General features: G+C 46.7%; 1 protein-coding gene across 2 annotated transcripts in view; it reads right to left on the reverse strand.

Moving 5' to 3' along the window:
* LOC139581395 (dedicator of cytokinesis protein 2-like) overlaps positions 1-21,697 on the reverse strand; it is a 138,695-nt gene that overhangs the window by 67,803 nt on the left and 49,195 nt on the right. For both annotated transcript variants that reach the window (XM_071411113.1, XM_071411112.1), the window contains exons 24-25: positions 18,903-19,009; positions 3,223-3,365 (exon numbers count right to left, since the gene is read on the reverse strand). In XM_071411113.1, coding sequence (XP_071267214.1) covers positions 3,223-3,365; positions 18,903-19,009 — 250 coding nt within the window. The remainder of the gene's footprint in view (positions 1-3,222; positions 3,366-18,902; positions 19,010-21,697) is intronic.

Raw genomic sequence — 21,697 nt, forward strand, 5'->3', positions numbered from 1 at the left:
AATTTATTTGTTTATCCTTCTCTCTCTCTCTCTCTCTCTCTCTCTCTCTCTCTCTCTCTCTCTCTCTCTCTCTCTCTCTCTCTCTCTCTCTCTCTCTCTCTCCCCCCCCCCCCATCTCAATTAAATGTCAATTTATGGGGCTTTATTGGCATGTGAAACATATGTTGCCAAAGCAAGTGAAATATATAAAAAACCAAAATTGAAATAAACTATAAAAATGAACAGTAAACATGTATCTTTCTCTCTCTTTCCCTCAAGGGGTTGGTTCTATATACATTGGACAAAAAGGGGTGCTTGGTTCTAACTCTCTAGGTCTGTTAAAATAAAGGAAAGTTTGTACTTCCTGAAGTAACAATTGGGACAATAATAAAATAAAGATCTCTCCCTTTCTCCCTCTCCCTCTCTCCCTCTTTGCTCAGGATTCATTAGTGCCATCAAAGTAAAGGGGGAAATAGAGTCATAACTTCACTTCAAAGGTTCTGTGGTTCTGTTCTGTCAACAAATTGCTTTAACAAGCCTTTAACAAGCCTTTGTAGGATATTGATGAGAGTTTGTTATTCACTTTTTGTGTAGGATTACGTGCGTACAGGCAGGCATGGTAATATACGTACCTGGGTGCCTATTTCTATGTGTGAGTCAGTGAATGTGTGAAGCCAAAAGGGGATAGATGTGAGGTAGTATGTGATTAATCTGCTGTTCACTACGGTCCCCTGTGTGGGATTGGTAAGCGCTGAAGCCTTCTGTGTGGTCAGTTTCAATCAATCACATTTATGTTTAAAGACCCTTTAACATCAGCAGTCACAAAGTGCTTTACAGTAACCCAACCTAGACCCTAAAGTGCAAGCAATGCAAGAGAAAGCACAGTGGTCAGGACACTCCCTTGAAGAAGTGGTGTAAAAAGTACCCAACTGTCATACTTGTGTAAAAGTAAATATACATTAATAGAAAATTACTCAAGTAAAAGTGAAAGTCACCAAGTAAAATATTACTGGAGGAAAAGTATCTGGTTTTAAATATATTTAAGTATCAAAAGTCAATGCAACCGCTAAAAATGTACTTAAGTATCAGAAGTAAAAGTATAAATCAATTTAAATTCCTTATACTAAGCAAACAAGATGGCACCATTCTTTAATATTTTTTTACAGACAGCCAGGGACACACTCCAACACTAAGGCATATTTTACAAATGAAGCATGTGTGTTTAGTGAGTCTGCCAGATCAGAGGCAGTATGAATGACAAGGGACCATTTTCCTGTCCTGCTAAGCATTCAAAATGTGTCAGGGAAAATGTCTGGAGTAAAAAGTACATAATTGTCTTTAGGAATGTAGTGAAGTAAAAGTAAAAGGTAAGTAGTATTTTAAAGTATTTTTACTTAAGTACTTTACACCGTTGCCTAGAAGGAAGGGACCTAGGAAGAAACCTAGAGAGGAACAAGGCTCAAATGGTTAACTTCTTCTTAATAGGGGGCGCTATTTTCACTTTGGGAAAAAATCGTGCCCAAATTAAACGGCCTCGTACTCTGTTCTAGATCATACAATATCCATATTATTATTACTATTGGATAGAAAACACTCTGAAGTTTCTAAAACTGTTTGAATTATATCTGTGAGTAAAACAGAAGTGAAAGTTCTGAAAATGGGGCTCTGTGTCAGGGCCTGCCTATTCAATCGCCTTATATTTATGGATCTGTATGCACTTCATACGCCTTTCACTAGATGTCAACAGGCAGTAGAATGTTGAATGGGGTGTCTAGCTTGATGTGAGACCGAATGAGAGCTTTTGGAGTGACAGGTCCGCCCTATTGGCAGTATTCAACTGCGCACCAGGGAACCCCACATTGTCTTCTGAAATGCGTTAGGTATACACGACGAAATGCTCCGGCTCGGACTTTATTGGATACATATGAGAAGAACATCATAAAGATGGATTTTCAACCGAGTTTGACCAGTTTATTCGACGTTTATTGTGAATTTTGGAATTTTTCGTTCCATGCGCCAAGAGTTGTTGGACATGTGCGCTCCACATGGCTAGCCAAAGTTGCTAATTCGACAGAAGAAATGGACATTCTAAAACAAAACAACGATTTATTCTGGAACTAGGACTCCTTCCACTACATTCTGATGGAAGATCATCAAAGGTAAGAGAATATTTATGATGTTATTTCGTATTTTTGTGGTTTATGTTGGCTCCAACAAGGCTGAGAATTGGTGGGCGCTGTCTCACAATATTGCATGCTGTACGTTGTACTAAAGTTATTTTTTTTTAAATCTAACACAGCGGTTGCATTAAGAACCAGTGTATCTTTCATTTGCTGTACAACATGTATTTTTTTGTAAAGTTTATGATGAGTTTTTTGGTTAGATTACGTGACTGTCCAAAATTTTTCCGGACAATTTGGTGCATTATGGCAATGTATTCACAATGTAAAACCACGATTTGTAGCTCTAAATATGCACATTTTCGAACAAAACATAAATGTATTGTATAACATGATGTTATAGGACTGTCATCTGATGAAGTTGTTCAAAGGTTAGTGATTAATTTTATCTCTATTTGTGGGTTTTGTGAAAGCTATAAAATACTTAAAAAATCGGAAATATTGGCTGGATTCACAAGATGTTTATCTTTCATTTGCTGTACAACATGTATTTTTCATAAATGTTTTATGATGAGTATTTATGTATTTCACGTTGATCTCTGTAATTTTTCTGGCTGTTTTGGTGCTATTTGTGATGGTGGCTGCAATGTAAAACTACAATTTATACCTATAAATATGCACATTTTCGAACAAAACATAAATGTATTGTATAACATGATGTTATAAGACTGTCATCTGATGAAGTTATTCAAAGTTTAGTGATTAATTTTATCTCTATTTGTGGGTTTTGTGAAAGCTATGTTGGCGGTGAAAACATGGCGTTGTGTGTTTGGCTATTGTGGTGAGCTAATATAAATATATATTGTGTTTTCATTGTAAAACATTTAAAAAATCGGAAATGATGGCTGGATTCACAAGATGTTTATCTTTCATTTGCTGTATTGGACTTGTGATTTCATGAAATTATATTATATGATATCCCTGTGGCGCTAGGCTAGGCTATGCTAGTCAGCTTTTTTGATGAGGAGGATCCCGGATCCGGGAGGGTGAATCGGTAGAGGTTTAAGCAGTAAGCTGTGCCCTGATAGGCTGTGTCCTGCTAGGCTGTGTGTGTGTGTCTCACCACATTGTCTCTGCTCAGGACCTCCAGGATGTTGTTGAGCAGCTCCACGCTGTTCCTCCGCTCGTCATGAGGCCCCTCCCCCATGTCCTTCAGGGCTCCGCTCAGCTCCCGAAGCATCATGGGTAGCAGAATGTCACGGCACTCTGAGGGACACAACACATATTCAGGATGGTCAGGTTCCAGCCATGCGCGCGCACACACACACACACACACACACACACACACACACACACACACACACACACACACACACACACACACACACACACACACACACACACACACACACACACACACACACACACACACACACACACACACACACACACACACACGCAGGTGATCAAACAACCGTACACATATAACAGGGTCTCTCAAACTGCACAACCACACACTGACCATTTAAACTGTAGTTATGTCCTTGAGCTGTTCTTGTCTATTGATGTTCTGTATTATGTCATGGTTCATGTTCTGTGTGGACCCCTGGAAAAGTAGCTGCTGCTTTTACAACAGCTAATGGGGATCCTAATAAAATACCAAATACCAAACTCAATGCTCTCCATTCTTTAATCTCTCTTTCTTTCCCTCCCTCTCTCTAGCCGCAGGTAGACTAAGCACATTAAAAGCTCATTTAGGCAGAGGAGAGTCATTATTAACAGAGAGCAAGCAGGCAAGTCGTGCTGAGATAGCCTGGGTCTAACCTAGCACTCAATCACTGCACTGAGAGAGACAGGAAACCTAGCACTCAATCACTGCACTGAGAGAGACAGGAAAGGTGGGAGGAAAGGGGGAGGACAGGGATGAGGGGAGAAGTGGGAGGAAATGGGGAGGAGAGGAGACATGGCAGTTAGGGGGGGGGGAGAGGGAGAAGAAGAAGAGAGAGAGGAGGGGGAAGGTAAAGAGAGAGTAGTACACTGCCAAGAGATGTACACAGCTCAGTGACCCAGAAAAGGAGATGTACACAGCTCAGTGATCCAGAGAAGGAGATGTACACAGCTCAGTGACCCAGAGAAGGAGATGTACACAGCTCAGTGACCCAGAGAAAGAGATGTACACAGCTCAGTGACCCAGAGAAGGAGATGTACACAGCTCAGTGACCCAGAGAAGGAGATGAACACAGCTCAGTGATCCAGAGAAAGAGATGTACACATCTCAGTGACCCAGAGAAGGAGATGTACACAGCTCAGTGACCCATAGAAGGAGATGTACACACCTCAGTGAACCAGAGAAAGAGATGTACACAGCTCAGTGACCCAGAGAAGGAGATGTACACAGCTCAGTGACCCAGAGAAGGAGATGTACACAGCTCAGTGATCCAGAGAAAGAGATGTACACAGCTCAGTGACCCAGAGAAGGAGATGTGCACAGCTCAGTGACCCAGAGAAAGAGATGTACACAGCTCAGTGACCCAGAGAAGGAGATGTACACAGCTCAGTGACCCAGAGAAGGAGATGTACACAGCTCAGTGACCCAGAGAAGGAGATGTACACAGCTCAGTGACCCAGAGAAGGAGATGTACACAGCTCAGTGACCCAGAGAAAGAGAGAATAAACACAGATAAAGTGAGAAAGTTGATCTTCCTACTTGCTACTGTTTATGTGAACAGTGAGAGATAAGAGACGAGACATTGTGTTGACTCTCCTCTAATGTAAACATGTCCAAACCCAATCAACCACTCCTCCCCTACACAAGTTCTACTCAAACATATTGTGGTTACAATATAACACACCTGTCTGGTGATATATGAAATAGTAAGTTAGCCAGAACGGCCCATAGGGCAGGAAGTTATCTCCTGTTTCTGCAGTGTGAGGTAGCTTGATGTAAAAGTACACCGCCTGGACAGGACGCTAGTCCATCGCTCGGCCATGAAATAGACTGGGCCAATATTTCTTAAAATGAGGTGAGAGGGAGAGAAGCTGAGAGAGTGAGAGAGTGAGGAGTTGTGAGGAGGTGAGAGAGGGTGAGGAGGTGAGAGAGGGTGAGGAGGTGAGAGAGGGTGAGAAGGTGAGAGAGTGAGGAGGTGAGAGAGGGTGAGGAGGTGAGAGATGGTGAGGAGGTGAGAGAGGGTGAGGAGGTGAAAGAGGGTGAGAAGGTGAGAGAGTGAGGAGGTGAGAGAGGGTGAGGAGGTGAGAGAGGGTGAGGAGGTGAGAGAGGGTGAGGAGGTGAGAGAGGGTGAGGAGTTGAGAGAGGGTGAGAAGGTGAGAGGGTGAACAGGTGAGAGAGGGTGAGAAGGTGAGAGAGGCTGAGGAGGTGAGAGAGGCTGAGAAGGTGAGAGAGGCTGAGGAGGTGAGAAGGAGAAAGAGGGTGAAGAGCTGAGAGAAGGTCCGGAAGTGAGAGAGGCTGAGGAGGTGAGAGGGTAAGAGCGGGTGAGGAGGTGAGAGAGGGTGAGGAGGTGAGAGAAGGTGAGAAGGTGAGGGAGGATGAGAAGGTGAGAGGGAAAGGAGGTGAGAGAGGATGATGAGGTAGGAGAAAGAGGGTGAGAAGTTGAGAGGGTGAGAGAAGGTGAGGAGGTGACAGAGGGTGAGGAGGTAAGAGAGGGTAAGAAGGTGAGAGAGGGTGAGAAGGTAAGGAGGTGAGATAGGGTGATAAGGTGAGAGGGTGAGGGAGTGAAAAGGGGTGATAAGGTGAGAGGGAGAGGAAGTGAGAGAGGGTGATAAGGTAAGAGGGTGAGGAAGTGAGAAAGGGTGAGAGGGTGATAAGGTGAGAGGGTGAGGAAGTGAGAGAGGATGATAAGGTGAGAGGGTGAGGAAGTGAGAGAGAGTAATAAGGTGAGAGGGTGAGGAAGTGAGAGGGTGAGGAAGTGAGAGAGAGTATTGCTGTACCAGCCAAGAACAAAATAACAAAATTACCCAGCAAGCAATTTTCAAGGCCAGACCACTTCAACCCTGTTTGTGCATACGCACGTGCGTGTGCTCTGCAGGATGTATTTCCCCCCCCCCCACACACACACACACAGACACACACAGACACACACACACACACACACACACACACACACACACACACACACACACACACACACACACACACACACACACACACACACACACACACACACACACACACACACACAGCCTGAAGTACTAATCTTTATTAAATTCTAAAAACTGTGTTTACTCTCTATAAACTCAGTTTTTGTTTATGTATTTGAGTGTGTGTGTGTGTGTGTGTTTGTCTGTATGTGTGTGTGTCTAATTGAATAGAAATGAACAGCCATCCCTGGCTGGCAGGCAGTGGATACAGCCATGATAAATCAGCAGCCAGCTGAAAGCTACTTTCCATTTTTCATTTCATGCCATCGAGTCCCAGCCAACACAATAAACTATCTAGCATGGTAATAAGGTGACATTCCAATTACTGGCGGGCATCTAAATCAGAGCCCTCTTCCTCCTCCTCTTCTCTCTCTCTTTCACTGGTTGGTTAGGATCCCTGGCTCAGAGTTAGATTGGGAAGGTAATGGAGGAGGCCAGTCCTGGAACAAGCAGCTACATCTAGGGGGTGGAAAGGACTGGTGGTAGGCCAAATCACTACTACTATCTCTCTGTGTCTCTGTCTGTCTGTCTTGTCTGTCTGTCTCTCTATCTGTCTCTCTGTCTCTCTGTCTCTCTCTCTGTCTCTCTGTCTGTCTCTCTCTGCCTCTATCTGTCTGTCTCTCTGTCTCTCTCTCTTGTCTGTCTGTCTGTCTGTCTGTCTGTCTGTCTGTCTGTCTGTCTGTCTGTCTGTTTCTCTGTCTCTCTGTCACTGTCTGTTTGTCTCTTTCTCTGTCTGTCTTTTTCTGTCTGTCCGTCCGTCTCTCTCTGCCTGTCTCTCTTTCAACAGCATACCAAGTGTATTGATCCATTAATTGTCTGTTTATTTGATTATGTCTACTGATGTGTTTAATTGACACGTTAAGAGAGGTATAGATGAAGAAATTTATTTATTTGTCCCTGTCCTCTCCTCGGCTCGTCAGTACGCAGTATCTGCCCTCTTCCTCTCAGATCCTTAGACAGAGCCTTGTCCAAAATAACAAACAACTGACGGACGGACAGACAGAGACAGACTGACGGACAGACAGACAGAATGAGAAACAGACAGACAGAGAGACAGACAGTCATTTCCTCAACTGACAAAACTCCATCTACTCTTCTCCATTACCCCCCTCACTCATCTCTCCCACCTCTCTCTCCCCCTCCACCCCTCTCCCCCCTCACTCATCTCTCCCACCTCTCTCTCCTCCTCCACCCCTCTTCCCCCTCACTCATCTCTCCCACCTCTCTCTCCTCCTCCACCCCTCTCCCCCCTCACTCATCTCTCCCACCTCTCTCTCCTCCTCCACCCCTCTCCCCCTCCACCCCTCTCCCCCCTCCACTCATCTCTCCCACCTCTCTCTCCTCCTCCACCCCTCTCCCCCTCCACCCCTCTCCCCCCTCCACTCATCTCTCCCACCTCTCTCCCCTCCTCCACCCCTCTCCTCCTCCACTCCTTTCCCCCCTCACTCATCTCTCCCACCTCTCTCTCCTCCTCCACCCCTCTCCCCCTCACGCATCTCTCCCACCTCTCTCTCCCCCCTCCACCCCTCTCCCCCCTCACTCATCTCTCCCACCTCTCTCCCCTCCTCCACCCCTCTCCTCCTCCACCCCCCTCCACCCCTCTCCCCCCTCACTCATCTCTCCCACCTCTCTCTCCTCCTCCACCCCTCTCCCCCCTCACTCATCTCTCCCACCTCTCTCTCCTCCTCCACCCCTCTTCCCCCTCACTCATCTCTCCCACCTCTCGCTCCTCCTCCACTCCTTTCCCCCCTCACTCATCTCTCCCACCTCTCTCCCCTCCTCCACCCCTCTCCTCCTCCACCCCTCTCCCCCCTCACTCATCTCTCCCACCTCTCTCTCCTCCTCCACCCCTCTCCCCCTCACGCATCTCTCCCACCTCTCTCTCCCCCCTCCCCCCTCTCCCCCCTCACTCATCTCTCCCTACTCTCTCTCCTCCTCCACCCCTCTCCTCCTCCACCCCTCTCCCCCCTCCACCCCTCTCCCCCCTCACTCATCTCTCCCACCTCTCTCTCCTCCTCCACCCATCTCCCCCTCCACCCCTCTCCCACCTCCCTCTCCCCCTCCCCCCACCTCTCTCACCACCCAACCCAACAGTTTCCATAGTAACCATAGTAACCTTGGCAAGACGGAGCTGCTCTTCCTCCCGGGGAAGGACTGCCCGTTCCATGATCTTGCCATCACGGTTGACAACTCCATTGTGTCCTCCTCCCAGAGCGCTAAGAACCTTGGCGTGATCCTGGACAACACCCTGTCGTTCTCAACCAACATCAAGGCGGTGACCCGTTCCTGTAGGTTCATGCTCTACAACATTCGCAGAGTACGACCCTGCCTCACACAGGAAGCGGCGCAGGTCCTAATCCAGGCACTTGTCATCTCCCGTCTGGATTACTGCAACTCGCTGTTGGCTGGGCTCCCTGCCTGTGCGATTAAACCCCTACAACTCATCCAGAACGCCGCAGCCCGTCTGGTGTTCAACCTTCCCAAGTTCTCTCACGTCACCCCGCTCCTCCGCTCTCTCCACTGGCTTCCAGTTGAAGCTCGCATCCGCTACAAGACCATGGTGCTTGCCTACGGAGCTGTGAGGGGAACGGCACCTCCGTACCTTCAGGCTCTGATCAGGCCCTACACCCAAACAAGGGCACTGCGTTCATCCACCTCTGGCCTGCTCGCCTCCCTACCTCTGAGGAAGTACAGCTCCCGCTCAGCCCAGTCAAAACTGTTCACTGCTCTGGCACCCCAATGGTGGAACAAACTCCCCCACGACGCCAGGTCAGCGGAATCAATCACCACCTTCCGGAGACACCTGAAACCCCACCTCTTTAAGGAATACCTAGGATAGGATAAAGTCATCCTTCTAACCCCCCCCCCCCCCCCTTAGAGTTAGATGCACTATTGTAAAGTGGTTGTTCCACTGGACATCATAAGGTGAATGCACCAACTTGTAAGTCGCACTGGATAAGAGCGTCTGCTAAATGACTTAAATGTAAATGTAAATGTAACTCATCGTTGCATTCGGGATGGGTGTAGAGTAGTAATCAAAGATGACTATGAACAGATCAGACAGTATGTGCTTTTAGTTTCAGCTGTGTGCGTTTGGGGTGTAAATGACTCATGTATAGAATAAAATACACAGTCTCATACAGACATAGACATACAAGTTTATACACATACTGTACACCTGCACACATACTGTATGTAGAAACAATATGAAAAAGTGTGAAAATATATCAAGTCACTCCTGTAAGTCCCTCTGGATAAGAGAGTAAATGTAAATGTCCTTTTCCTTGCCTCTCTCTGAGTACAAGCACTGTCTGTTCTCTTGCTCAGTTAATACTGTTTATCTTCAGAAATCATATTGGGTTATCATAAAGACCGACGTGATCATTTACTGAAAACTAAAAAATATTACAAATGTATGGTCTCACCCCGCCTTAATCTATCGGATCAATTCTCTCTCATTTTCCTGTCTAAAACTAGGACGTGTAGTTGATTGTAGGTCTGGGTAGTAACCGTAGTGTCAGAGGGCTGGCGATGGAAGGAGAGAGAGATGGATGGTCGAACAATTGTCATAATGTTCTCCGTCACTTCATCTAAAGACATTTAAAGACATTTAAAGACATCTATTTGATTTAGTTAGTCTTTTCAATTACCAGTTTTGTTATTTTCTTTTGTACATATTATATGTTTCGCTGACATTATTCCTCACTTTCAAATAAAAGCCTCACTCTGGGCAAGACAAGTCAAGATCTGCTGCTGCTGCCTCCTCACTGTTAAAGTCCTACCGCAGGGCCTCCCTTCACAGACTTATAGACAGATAGAGGAGTTAGCACACAAACTGATAGACAGATAGAGGAGTTAGCACACAGATTAGATTGAACCCTCTGGCCTGCTTTAGAGAATAAGCAAGAAAACGAATGAACAACGGACTAATTATTTTATTGTCTCTGCTTGTCCTGATCTGTCGTTGCTTTCTTCTACCATCCCATCCAGTATGGTGCCTTTCTTCTACCATCCCATCCAGTATGGTGCCTTTCTTCTACCATCCCATCCAGTATGGTGCCTTTCTTCTACCATCCCATCCAGTATGGTGCCTTTCTTCTACCATCCCATCCAGTATGGTTCCTTTCTTCTACCATCCCATCCAGTATGGTGCCTTTCTTCTACCATCCCATCCAGTATGGTGCCTTTCTTCTACCATCCCATCCAGTATGGTTCATTTCTTCTACCATCCCATCCAGTATGGTTCCTTTCTTCTACCCTCCCATCCAGTATGGTTCATTTCTTCTACCATCCCATCCAGTATGGTTCCTTTCTTCTACCATCCCATCTAGTATGGTTCCTTTCTTCTACCATCCCATCCAGTATGGTTCCTTTCTTCTACCATCCCATCCAGTATGGTGCCTTTCTTCTACCATCCCATCCAGTATGGTGCCTTTCTTCTACCATCCCATCCAGTATGGTGCCTTTCTTCTACCATCCCATCCAGTATGGTTCATTTCTTCTACCATCCCATCCAGTATGGTTCCTTTCATCTACCATCCCATCCAGTATGGTTCCTTTCTTCTACCATCCCATCCAGTATGGTGCCTTTCTTCTACCATCCCATCCAGTATGGTGCCTTTCTTCTACCATCACATACAGTATGGTTCCTTTCATCTACCATCCCATCCAGTATGCTGCCTTTCTTCTACCATCCCATCCAGTATGGTTCCTTTCATCTACCATCCCATCCAGTATGGTGCCTTTCTTCTACCATCCCATCCAGTATGGTGCCTTTCTTCTACCATCCCATCCAGTATGGTGCCTTTCTTCTACAATCCCATCCAGTATGGTTCCTTTCTTCTACCATCCCATACAGTATGGTTCCTTTTTTCTACCATCCCATCCAGTATGGTTCCTTTCTTCTACCATCCCATCCAGTATGGTGTCTTTCTTCTACCATCCCATCCAGTATGGTTCCTTTCTTCTACCATCCCATCCAGTATGGTTCCTTTCATCTACCATCCCATCCAGTATGGTTCCTTTCTTCTACCATCCCATCCAGTATGGTGTCTTTCTTCTACCATCCCATCCAGTATGGTGCCTTTCTACTACCATCCCATCCAGTATGGTTCCTGTCTTCTACCATCCCATCCAGTATGGTTCCTTTCTTCTACCATCCCATCCAGTATGGTGCCTTTCTACTACCATCCCATCCAGCATGGTTCCTTTCTTCTACCATCCCATCCAGTATGGTTCCTTTCTTCTACCATCCCATCCAGTATGGTGCCTTTCTACTACCATCCCATCCTACATGGTTCCTTTCTTCTACCATCCCATCCAGTATGGTTCATTTCTTCTACCATCCCATCCAGATTGGTTCCTTTCTTCTACCATCCCATCCAGTATGGTGCCTTTCTTCTACTATCCCATCCAGTATGGTGCCTTTCTTCTACCATCCCATCCAGTATGGTTCCTTTCTTCTACCATCCCATCCAGTATGGTTCCTTTCCTCTACCATCCCATCCAGTATGGTTCCTTTCTTCTACCATCCCATCCAGTATGGTTCCTTTCTTCTACCATCCCATCCAGTATGGTTCCTTTCTTCTACCATCCCATCCAGTATGGTTCCTTTCTTCTACCATCCCATCCAGTATGGTGCCTTTCTTCTACCATCCCATCCAGTATGGTGTCTTTCTTCTACCATCCCATCCAGTATGGTTCCTTTCTTCTACCATCCCATCCAGTATGGTGTCTTTCTTCTACCATCCCATCCAGTATGGTTCATTTCTTCTACCATCCCATCCAGTATGGTTCCTTTCTTCTACCATCCCATCCAGTATGGTCCCTCTCTTCTACCATCCCATCCAGTATGGTCCCTCTCTTTTACCATCCCATCCGGTTTTGATGTGTTCAACCTGTCACACTGATTGTCAGACGGAAGAATAATTTGTGTAAATTGAGCCATTATTGCTTCTCATAAATGTTTCTGGGCAACCAGAAACAGATTAGCCATTGTGACAGAGACGTGCGTGTGTGTGTGCGTGCGCATGTGTTTGTACAGTCTGTGCCTGCCAGGCTCCTTAATCCATGGAGCGTAAGTCAAATTAATCTAGAGGGAAAAAATCCAATCCGTTCAAATGTTACACATGGTCCATGGATGCAACCTAGTGTCATAAACCCTAGGACAGAGACAACCAGCCCTAGAAACACACACACACACACACACACACACACACACACACACACACACACACACACACACACACACACACACACACACACACACACACACACACACACACACACACACACACACACACACACACACACACACATACACACACAAATAACAGACACACACATAACAGACACACACATAACCCCCCCCCCCCCCCCCCGGCACACAAACACACACACACTTACAACTCTCCCTTGTCACTCAGTGTTTCCCCATAGTGATGGGAGGCAGACAGGTAGATTCAACAGGTATTGGGAGGCAGACAGGTAGATTCAACAGGTATTGGGAGGCAGACAGGTAGATTTACTATGTATTGGGAAGCAGACAGGTAGATTCACTATGTATTGGGAGGCAGACAGGTAGATTTGCTATATATTGGGAAGCAGACAGGTAGATTCACTATGTTTTGGGAGGCAGACAGGTAGATTTACTATGTATTGGGAGGCAGACAGGTAGATTCACTATGTATTGGGAGGCAGACAGCTAGATTCACTATGTATTGGGAGGCAGACAGGTAGATTTACTATGTATTGGGAGGCAGACAGCTAGATTCACTATGTATTGGGAGGCAGACAGGTAGATTTACTATGTATTGGGAGGCAGACAGGTAGATTTACTATGTATTGGGAGGCAGACAGGTAGATTTACTATGTATTGGGAGGCAGACATGTAGATTCACTATGTATTGGGAGGCAGTGATATCAGACCAGAACCCATTAGCTGGTATAAAATGTACTCCCCTCCTGCATACTTGACTGGCCTAAACGCTCTCCCACAAACAGGCTCACATCTACAACCCAAGGCCAAATACATCTCAATTAAAATGATAGTCAGCCCTTATTTAGCGACTCAGGGTTGAGATGGTATGAATGAATAAATAAATGGATAAGCAAGGCAGTCACTCCAAGATGGCACAGCAGTCAGACGTCCTTTGTCCTCATCTTGTCGTGTCCCGTATATACAGTGGGGAGAACAAGTATTTGATACACTGCTGATTTTGCAGGTTTTCCTACTTACAAAGCATGTAGAGGTCTGTAATTTTTATCATAGGTACACTTCAACTGTGAGAGACGGAATCTAAAACAAAAATCCAGAAAATCACATTGTATGATTTTTAAGTAATTAATTTGCATTTTCTATTTTGCCAATTGGATTGATCCCCTCTACCACACGGAACCCCACTAATCTACCGACGGAAACGCACGAGTTGGCTAAAAACAGACCTCCATCCTATGCTAGCTTGCTACCGATGGCCCGGCTAGCTGTCTGAATCGCCGTGACCCCAACCAACCTCTACTCACTGGACCCTTATGATCAATCGACTAAGCATGCCTCTCCTTAATGTCAATATGCCTTGGCCATTGCTGTTCTGGTTAGTGTTTATTGGCTTATTTCACTGTAGAGCCTCTAGCCCTGCTCACTATACCTTATCCAACCATGACAGCGCGATGACATCGATGACATCACCTGGTTTCAATGATGTTTCTAGAGACAATATCTCTCTCATCATCACTCAATACCTAGGTTTACCTCCACTGTATTCACATCCTACCATACCTTTGTCTGTACATTATTCCTTGAAGCTATTTTATCGCCCCCAGAAACGTCCTTTTACTCTCTGTTCTAGACGTTCTAGACGACCAATTCTCATATCTTTTAGCCGTACCCTTATCCTACTCCTCCTCTGTTCCTCTGGTGATGTAGAGGTAAATCCAGGCCCTGCAGTACCTAGCTCCACTCCTATTCCCCAGGCGCCCTCTTTTGATGACTTCTGTAACCGTAATAGCCTTGGTTTCATGCATGTTAACATTAGAAGCCTAAGTTTGTTTTATTCACTGCTTTAGCACACTCTGCCAACCCGGATGTTCTAGCCGTGTCTGAATCCTGGTTTAGGAAGACCACCAAAAATTCTGACAATTTCATCCCTAACTACAACATTTTCAGACAAGATAGAACGGCCAAAGGGGGCGGTGTTGCAATCTACTGAAAAGATAACCTGCAGAGTTCTGTCCTACTATCCAGGTCTGTGCCCAAACAATTTGAACTTCTACTTTTAAAAATCCACCTCTCTAAAAACAAGTCTCTCACCGTTGCCGCCTGCTATAGACCACCCTCTGCCACCAGCTGTGCTCTGGACACAATATGTGAACTGATTGCCACCCATCTATCTTCAGAGCTCGTGCTGCTAGGCGACCTAAACTGGAACATGCTTAACACCCCAGCCATCCTATAATCTAAGCTTGATGCCCTCAATCTCACACAAATGATCAATGAACCTACCAGTTACAACCCCAAAGCCGTAAACACGGGCACCCTCATAGATATCATCCTAACCAACTTGCCCTCTAAATACACCTCTGCTGTTTTCAACCAAGATCTCAGCGATCACTGCCTCATTGCCTGCATCCGTAATGGGTCAGCGGTCAAACGACCTCCACTCATCACTGTCAAACGCTCCCTGAAACACTTCAGCGAGCAGGCCTTTCTAATCGACCTGGCCGGGGTATCCTGGAAGGATATTGATCTCATCCCGTCAGTAGAGGATGCCTGGTTATTTTTTTTTAAACGCCTTCCTCACCATCTTAAATAAGCATGCCCCATTCAAGAAATTTAGAACCAGGAACAGATATAGCCCTTGGTTCTCTCCAGACCTGACTGCCCTTAACCAACACAAAAACATCCTATGGCGTTCTGCATTAGCATCGAACAGCCCCCGTGATATGCAACTTTTCAGGGAAGCTAGAAACCAATATACACAGGCAGTTAGAAAAGCCAAGGCTAGCTTTTTCAAGCAGAAATGTGCTTCCTGCAACACAAACTCAAAAAAGTTCTGGGACACTGTAAAGTCCATGGAGAATAAGAACATCTCCTCCCAGCTGCCCACTGCACTGAAGATAGGAAACACTGTCACCACCGATAAATCCACTATAATTGAGAATTTCAATAAGCATTTTTCTATGGCTGCCAATGCTTTCCACCTGGCTACCCCTACCCCGGTCAACAGCACTGCACCCCCCACAGCTACTCACCCAAGCCTTCCCCATTTCTCCTTCTCCCAAATCCAGTCAGCTGATGTTCTGAAAGAGCTGCAAAATCTGGACCCCTACAAATCAGCCGGGCTAGATAATCTGGACCCTTTCTTTCTAAAATGATCTGCTGAAATTGTTGCCACCCCTATTACTAGCCTGTTCAACCTCTCTTTCGTGTCGTCTGAGATTCCCAAAGATTGAAAGCAGCTGCGGTCATCCCCCTCTTCAAAGGGGGGGACACTCTTGACCCAAACTGCTACAGACCTATATCTATCCTACCCTGCCTTTCTAAGGTCTTCGAAAGCCAAGTCAACAAACAGATTACCGACCATTTCGAATCCCACCATACCTTCTCCGCTCAGCCACGCTCAAGGTCCTAAACGTTATCTTAACCGCCATCGATAAGAAACAATACTGTGCAGCCGTATTCATTGACCTGGCCAAGGCTTTCGACTCTGTCAATCACCACATCCTCACCGGCAGCCTCGACAGCCTTGGTTTCTCAAATGATTGCCTCGCCTGGTTCACCAACTACTTCTCTGATAGAGTTCAGTGTGTCAAATCGGAGGGTCTGTTGTCCGGGCCTCTGGCAGTCTCTATGGGGGTGCCACAGGGTTAAATTCTTGGACCGACATCAATGATGTCGCTCTTGCTGCTTGTGAGTCTCTGATCCACCTCTACGCAGACGACACCATTCTGTATACATCTGGCCCTTCTTTGGACACTGTGTTAACAACCCTCCAGGCGAGCTTCAATGTTATACAACTCTCCTTCCGTGGCCTCCAATTGCTCTTAAATACAAGTAAAACTAAATGCATGCTCTTCAACCGATCGCTGCCTGCACCTGCCCGCCTGTCTAACATCACTACTCTGGACGGCTATGACTTAGAATATGTGGACAACTACAAATACCTAGGTGTCTGGTTAGACTGTAAACTCTCCTTCCAGACTCACATCAAACATCTCCAATCCAAAGTTAAATCTAGAGTTGGCTTCTTATTCCGCAACAAAGCATCCTTCACTCATGCTGCCAAACATACCCTTGTAAAACTGACCTTACTACCAATCCTCGACTTCGGTGATGTCATTTAGAAAATAGCCTCCAATACCCTACTCAATAAATTGGATGCAGTCTATCACAGTGCCATCCGTTTTGTCACCAAAGCCCCATATACTACCCACCACTGCGACCTGTACGCTCTCGTTGGCTGGCCCTCGCTTCATACTCGTCGCCAAACCCACTGGCTCCAGGTCATCTACAAGACCCTGCTAGGTAAAGTCCCCACTTATCTCAGCTCGCTGGTCACCATAGCAACACCCACCTGTAGCACGCGCTCCAGCAGGTATATCTCTCTGGTCACCCCCAAACCCAATTCTTCCTTTGGCCGCCTCTCCTTCCAGTTCTCTGCTGCCAATGACTGGAACGAACTACAAAAATCCCTGAAACTGGAAACACTTATCTCCCTCACTAGCTTTAAGCACCAGCTGTCAGAGCAGCTCACAGATTACTGAACCTGTACATAGCCCATCTATAATTTAGCCCAAACAACTACCTCTTTCCCTACTGTATTTATTTATTTATTTATTTATTTAGCTCATTTGCACCCCATTATTTATATCTCTACTTTGCACATTCTTCCACTGCAAATCAACCATTCCAGTGTTTTACTTGCTATATTGTATTTACTTCGCCACCATGGCCTTATTTTAATTGTATTTTAATTTTTAATTTTTTTGCCTTCACCTCCCTTATCTCACCTCACTTGCTCACATTGTATATAGACTTATTTTTCTACTGTATTATTGACTGTATGTTTGTTTTACTCCATGTGTAACTCTGTGTTGTTGTATGTGTCGAACTGTTTTGCTTTATCTTGGCCAGGTCGCAATTGTTCTCAATTGTTCTCTTGCCTACCTGGTGAATTAAATGTGAAGTAAAAAAAAAAAAAAAAAAAAAGATGAATTGTGTTAGGAATCGTCACACAGGGTGATTCATGAATGTCACAACTGACCAGTGACAGGCTCGGAAGGAGACAGAGGTTCGCTGATGAGCTACATGAACTTTGCGTGCGTCCATCCAGCTAACAAACACAGAGGTCAATCTCTCTCTCTCTCTCTCTCTCTCTCTCTCTCTCTCTCTCTCTCTCTCTCTCTCTCTCTCTCTCTCTCTCTCTCTCTCTCTCTCTCTCTCTCTCTCTCTCTCTCTCTCTCTCTCTCTCCATCAACAATTTCCTCCCATCTCTCCCATGACATTACTCTTTCCTCACTCCGTCCCTCTCTTTCCCCTCTCTCTCCCCTCCCTCTCCCCTCCCTCTCTCTTCCCTCTCTCTTCCCTCTCTGTGTTAATGCAGAGTGACTCTGGGCACAGTGACAGTTGGCCATTGGCCGCAGTGCGCTCGGAGCCCCTGGGGGAATCAATCACCGCCAACGTGATCAATATGGGAGGAGCGTCCAGGCCATGCCACTCCGCGATGTCGAGCTCCCCGCAACTCTACCCCCCCGTCCCCCATCCCAGTCCCCGTCCCCAACTATACCAGGCAGCTACCGGGCATGGCTGACTGATGACTCACCCACGGCAATATCGACCAAAAACAACATCGATAATCATCAACCGCAAACCAGCTAAATAACACACACACACACATCCCAGACACAACAACATCTGTCACCCGGAGACAAAGACGGGCCAGGGAGCGGTGAACAGGGAGGAGAGAGGATGGGGGTGATACGGGACGAAGGGGAGGGGGGTAGCTGTCTGTCTAACTGCCAACGAGCCTCTTCTGCTGCTGGGCTCTCTGTCTCTCTGTCTCTCTCTCTCTCTCTCTCTCTCTCTCTCTCTCTGTCTCTCTCTCTCTCTCTCTCTCTCTCTCTCTCTCTCTCTCTCTCTCTCTCTCTCTCTCTCTCTCTCTCTCTCTCTCTCTTTAACATATTCGTTCCGATATTAGTTTAAAAACAAACAGTGGAGCGGGGTGCTGTGACAACGATGCCAAAATGTCAGACGTGTCTGTCTCCGTGGAGATGGTTCGGTAACGGACCACTTATCAGGAGCCAATTAGAGAACAGTAGCACCAGAGGTCTCCATCTATCAGACTGGGGGGGGGGCTACTAAGGGAGAGGATTGGCCACTTATCACATCACTACTAGCCAATTAGGCCCTCGTAATAAGATCTGAGTGGAGGAAAGGAGAGGGAGTGAAGTGGGGGCGTAGTGTGTTTGAATGGTGATGTAGGGTACTTAAGAGAACCCATATATCTGATCTTAACCAAACAGGCCTAACGTTGACATCTCTTCCTAGATAAGGCATGTGATTGGTTGGCTGCTCATATGGTAGTCAACATGGAGGTCAGTCATTGCTCAGTTGCCTAGCATGGAGGGACCTGATTGGTCAGTCTGTCTTACCCTGCTTCTGGAAGAGTTTGCTGCTGACAATCTCTGTCATGGAGGCCACCTTGTGTTTCTGCAGCTTGTCAGGAGGGATACAGGTGTAGAAGTCATACAGCAACCGACTGGAGAGAGGGAGAGAGGGAGAGAGGGAGAGAGGGAGAGAGGGAGAGAGGGAGAGAGGGAGGAAGAGGGAGAGAGGGAGAGAGGGAGAGAGGGAGGAAGAGGGAGAGAGGGAGAGAGGGAGGAAGCGGGAGAGAGGGAGGAAGAGGGAGAGAGGGAGAGAGGGAGAGAGGGGGGAAGAAGGAGAGAGGGAGGAAGAGGGAGAGAGGGAGAGAGGGAGAGAGGGAGGAAGAGGGAGAGAGGGAGGAAGAGGGAGAGAGGGAGAGAGGGAGGGAGGGAGGGAGAGAGGGAGAGAGGGAGGAAGAGGGAGAGAGGGAGGAAGAGGGAGAGAGGGAGAGAGGGAGAGAGGGAGAGAGGGAGAGGGAGAGAGGGAGGAAGAGGGAGAGAGGGAGGAAGAGGGAGAGAGGGAGAGAGGGGGGAAGAGGGAGAGAGGGAGGAAGAGGGAGAGAGGGAGAGAGGGAGGAAGAGGGAGAGAGGGAGAGAGGGAGGAAGAGGGAGAGAGGGAGGAAGAGGGAGAGAGGGAGAGAGGGAGAGAGGGAGGAAGAGGGAGAGAGGGAGGAAGAGGGAGAGAGGGAGGAAGAGGGAGAGAGGGAGGAAGAGGGAGAGAGGGAGAGAGAGAGGGAGAGAGGGAGGAAGAGGGAGGGGGTGTAGAGAGAGGGTAGAGGGAGACGAAGAGAGAGAGAGATGTAAACCATATTAACATGTGTTTCCCATGCCAGTAAAGCCCTTTGAATGGAGAGTCTGATAGGGTACGGAGAGAGACGGACGGAAAGAGATGCAAGGAAATGGAGAGAGGGGAGCTACAGTTTTAATAAAATACTTTCAATTCAGTTGTAAATAGCACATGGTTCATTTCATGTAGAGTGGAAGTATTTTCTTGTTTTCTATGCGCTTTTATTCAATCAGGAAGTCTTCTAAGCTCAGGTGCGAGGCGAACGCTACCGCAGCATATATGAATAGCATTACACCATTACCACAGCGGATGAAATTACATGCCTTATTCAAAACCAAACACTAAATGCCATTCTGCCTGACCTGAGCAGACTCAGGAGGAAAGAGACACAGATACAGCTAGACAGCACAGAGACTGGAGCTGCTTCCCCAACGGCACCATATCCCCTATATAGTGCACTACTTTTGACCAGGGTATACAGGGAGTAGGGTGCCATTAGGGAGGCCTAGCTAGGCCTCATGAAAACAGATGAGCCAAACTAACGACGGACACTAATGAAGACACCAGTTGGTGTCACCCTCAGCCCGTAATCCAATCAAATAATAATTAAACGAGCCGGTTACAAAGCCTTGGTCGCTTCTTAGGGAGATTGAGCATGGGGGCTGCCATTCCACATTCCTCGTCCCTCAGCCGGAGGTGTGCATGTGGCTGATATAGAACCTCCATTAGGCAGATGAACAACACAAATGGAATAATAAATCAGTTTTCTGGACAGTAGAAAGAACATTCCCGTGGTGCCTCGCATGCTAATCAGGCTCTGTAATTATCTGAGAGTAATTAAAAACTGAAACGTCATGTTATTGTATTATATACAGCTGTCGGTCTGTCTTACAGCATGCCACGTTCCATCCCTACTTGGAGCAGGCCTGCTGGTTGTTTGTGTTAATTGGCGCTCCCATAATGGCCCAGCGTACTGCAACACAGGGTTGACATATCAACATGGGCACCCTCATAACAGATGTTTCTCGTCATCTCCTCCATATCCTCACTCAGTCACTGTGTCTGCACCAGTAGACTACATATCAACCATGATTGAACACATCCAGATGTGGATGTTGTTGTGTCTGTTGGCATCTGTTGGTGTGTGTGTATTCGGATCTGGTGGTGTGTGTATTCGGATCTGGTGGTGTGTGTATTCGGATCTGGTGGTGTGTGTATTCGGATCTGGTGGTGTGTGTATTCGGATCTGGTGGTGTGTGTATTCGGATCTGGTGGTGTGTGTATTCGGATCTGTTGGTGTGTGTATTCGGATCTGTTGGTGTGTGTATTCGGATCTGTTGGTGTGTGTATTCGGATCTGTTGGTGTGTGTATTCGGATCTGTTGGTGTGTGTATTGGGATCTGTTGGTGTGTGTATTGGGATCTGGTGGTGTGTGTATTCGGATCTGTTGGTGTGTGTATTGGGATCTGTTGGTGTGTGTATTCGGATCTGTTGGTGTGTGTATTGGGATCTGGTGGTGTGTGTATTCGGATCTGTTGGTGTGTGTATTGGGATCTGGTGGTGTGTGTATTGGGATCTGGTGGTGTGTGTATTGGGATCTGTTGGTCAGTGTACTGGGATCTGTTGGTGTGTGTATTAGGATCTGGTGGTGTGTGTATTGGGATCTGTTGGTCTGTGTACTGGGATCTGTTGGTGTGTATATTGGGATCTGGTGGTGTGTGTATTGGGATCTGTTGGTGTGTGTGTATTGGGATCTGGTGGTGTGTGTATTGGGATCTGGTGGTGTGTGTATTGGGATCTGGTGGTGTGTGTATTGGGATCTGTTGGTCTGTGTACTGGGATCTGTTGGTGTGTGTATTGGGATCTGGTGGTGTGTGTATTGGGATCTGTTGGTGTGTGTGTGTATTGGGATCTGTTGGTGTGTGTATTGGGATCTTTTAGTCTGTGTACTGGGATCTGGTGGTGTGTGTACTGGGATCTGTTGGTGTGTGTATTGGGATCTGTTGGTGTGTGGATT

Source organism: Salvelinus alpinus, chromosome 7 (genome assembly GCF_045679555.1).
Source record: "Salvelinus alpinus chromosome 7, SLU_Salpinus.1, whole genome shotgun sequence".
NCBI classification, from domain to species: Eukaryota; Metazoa; Chordata; class Actinopteri; order Salmoniformes; family Salmonidae; genus Salvelinus; species Salvelinus alpinus.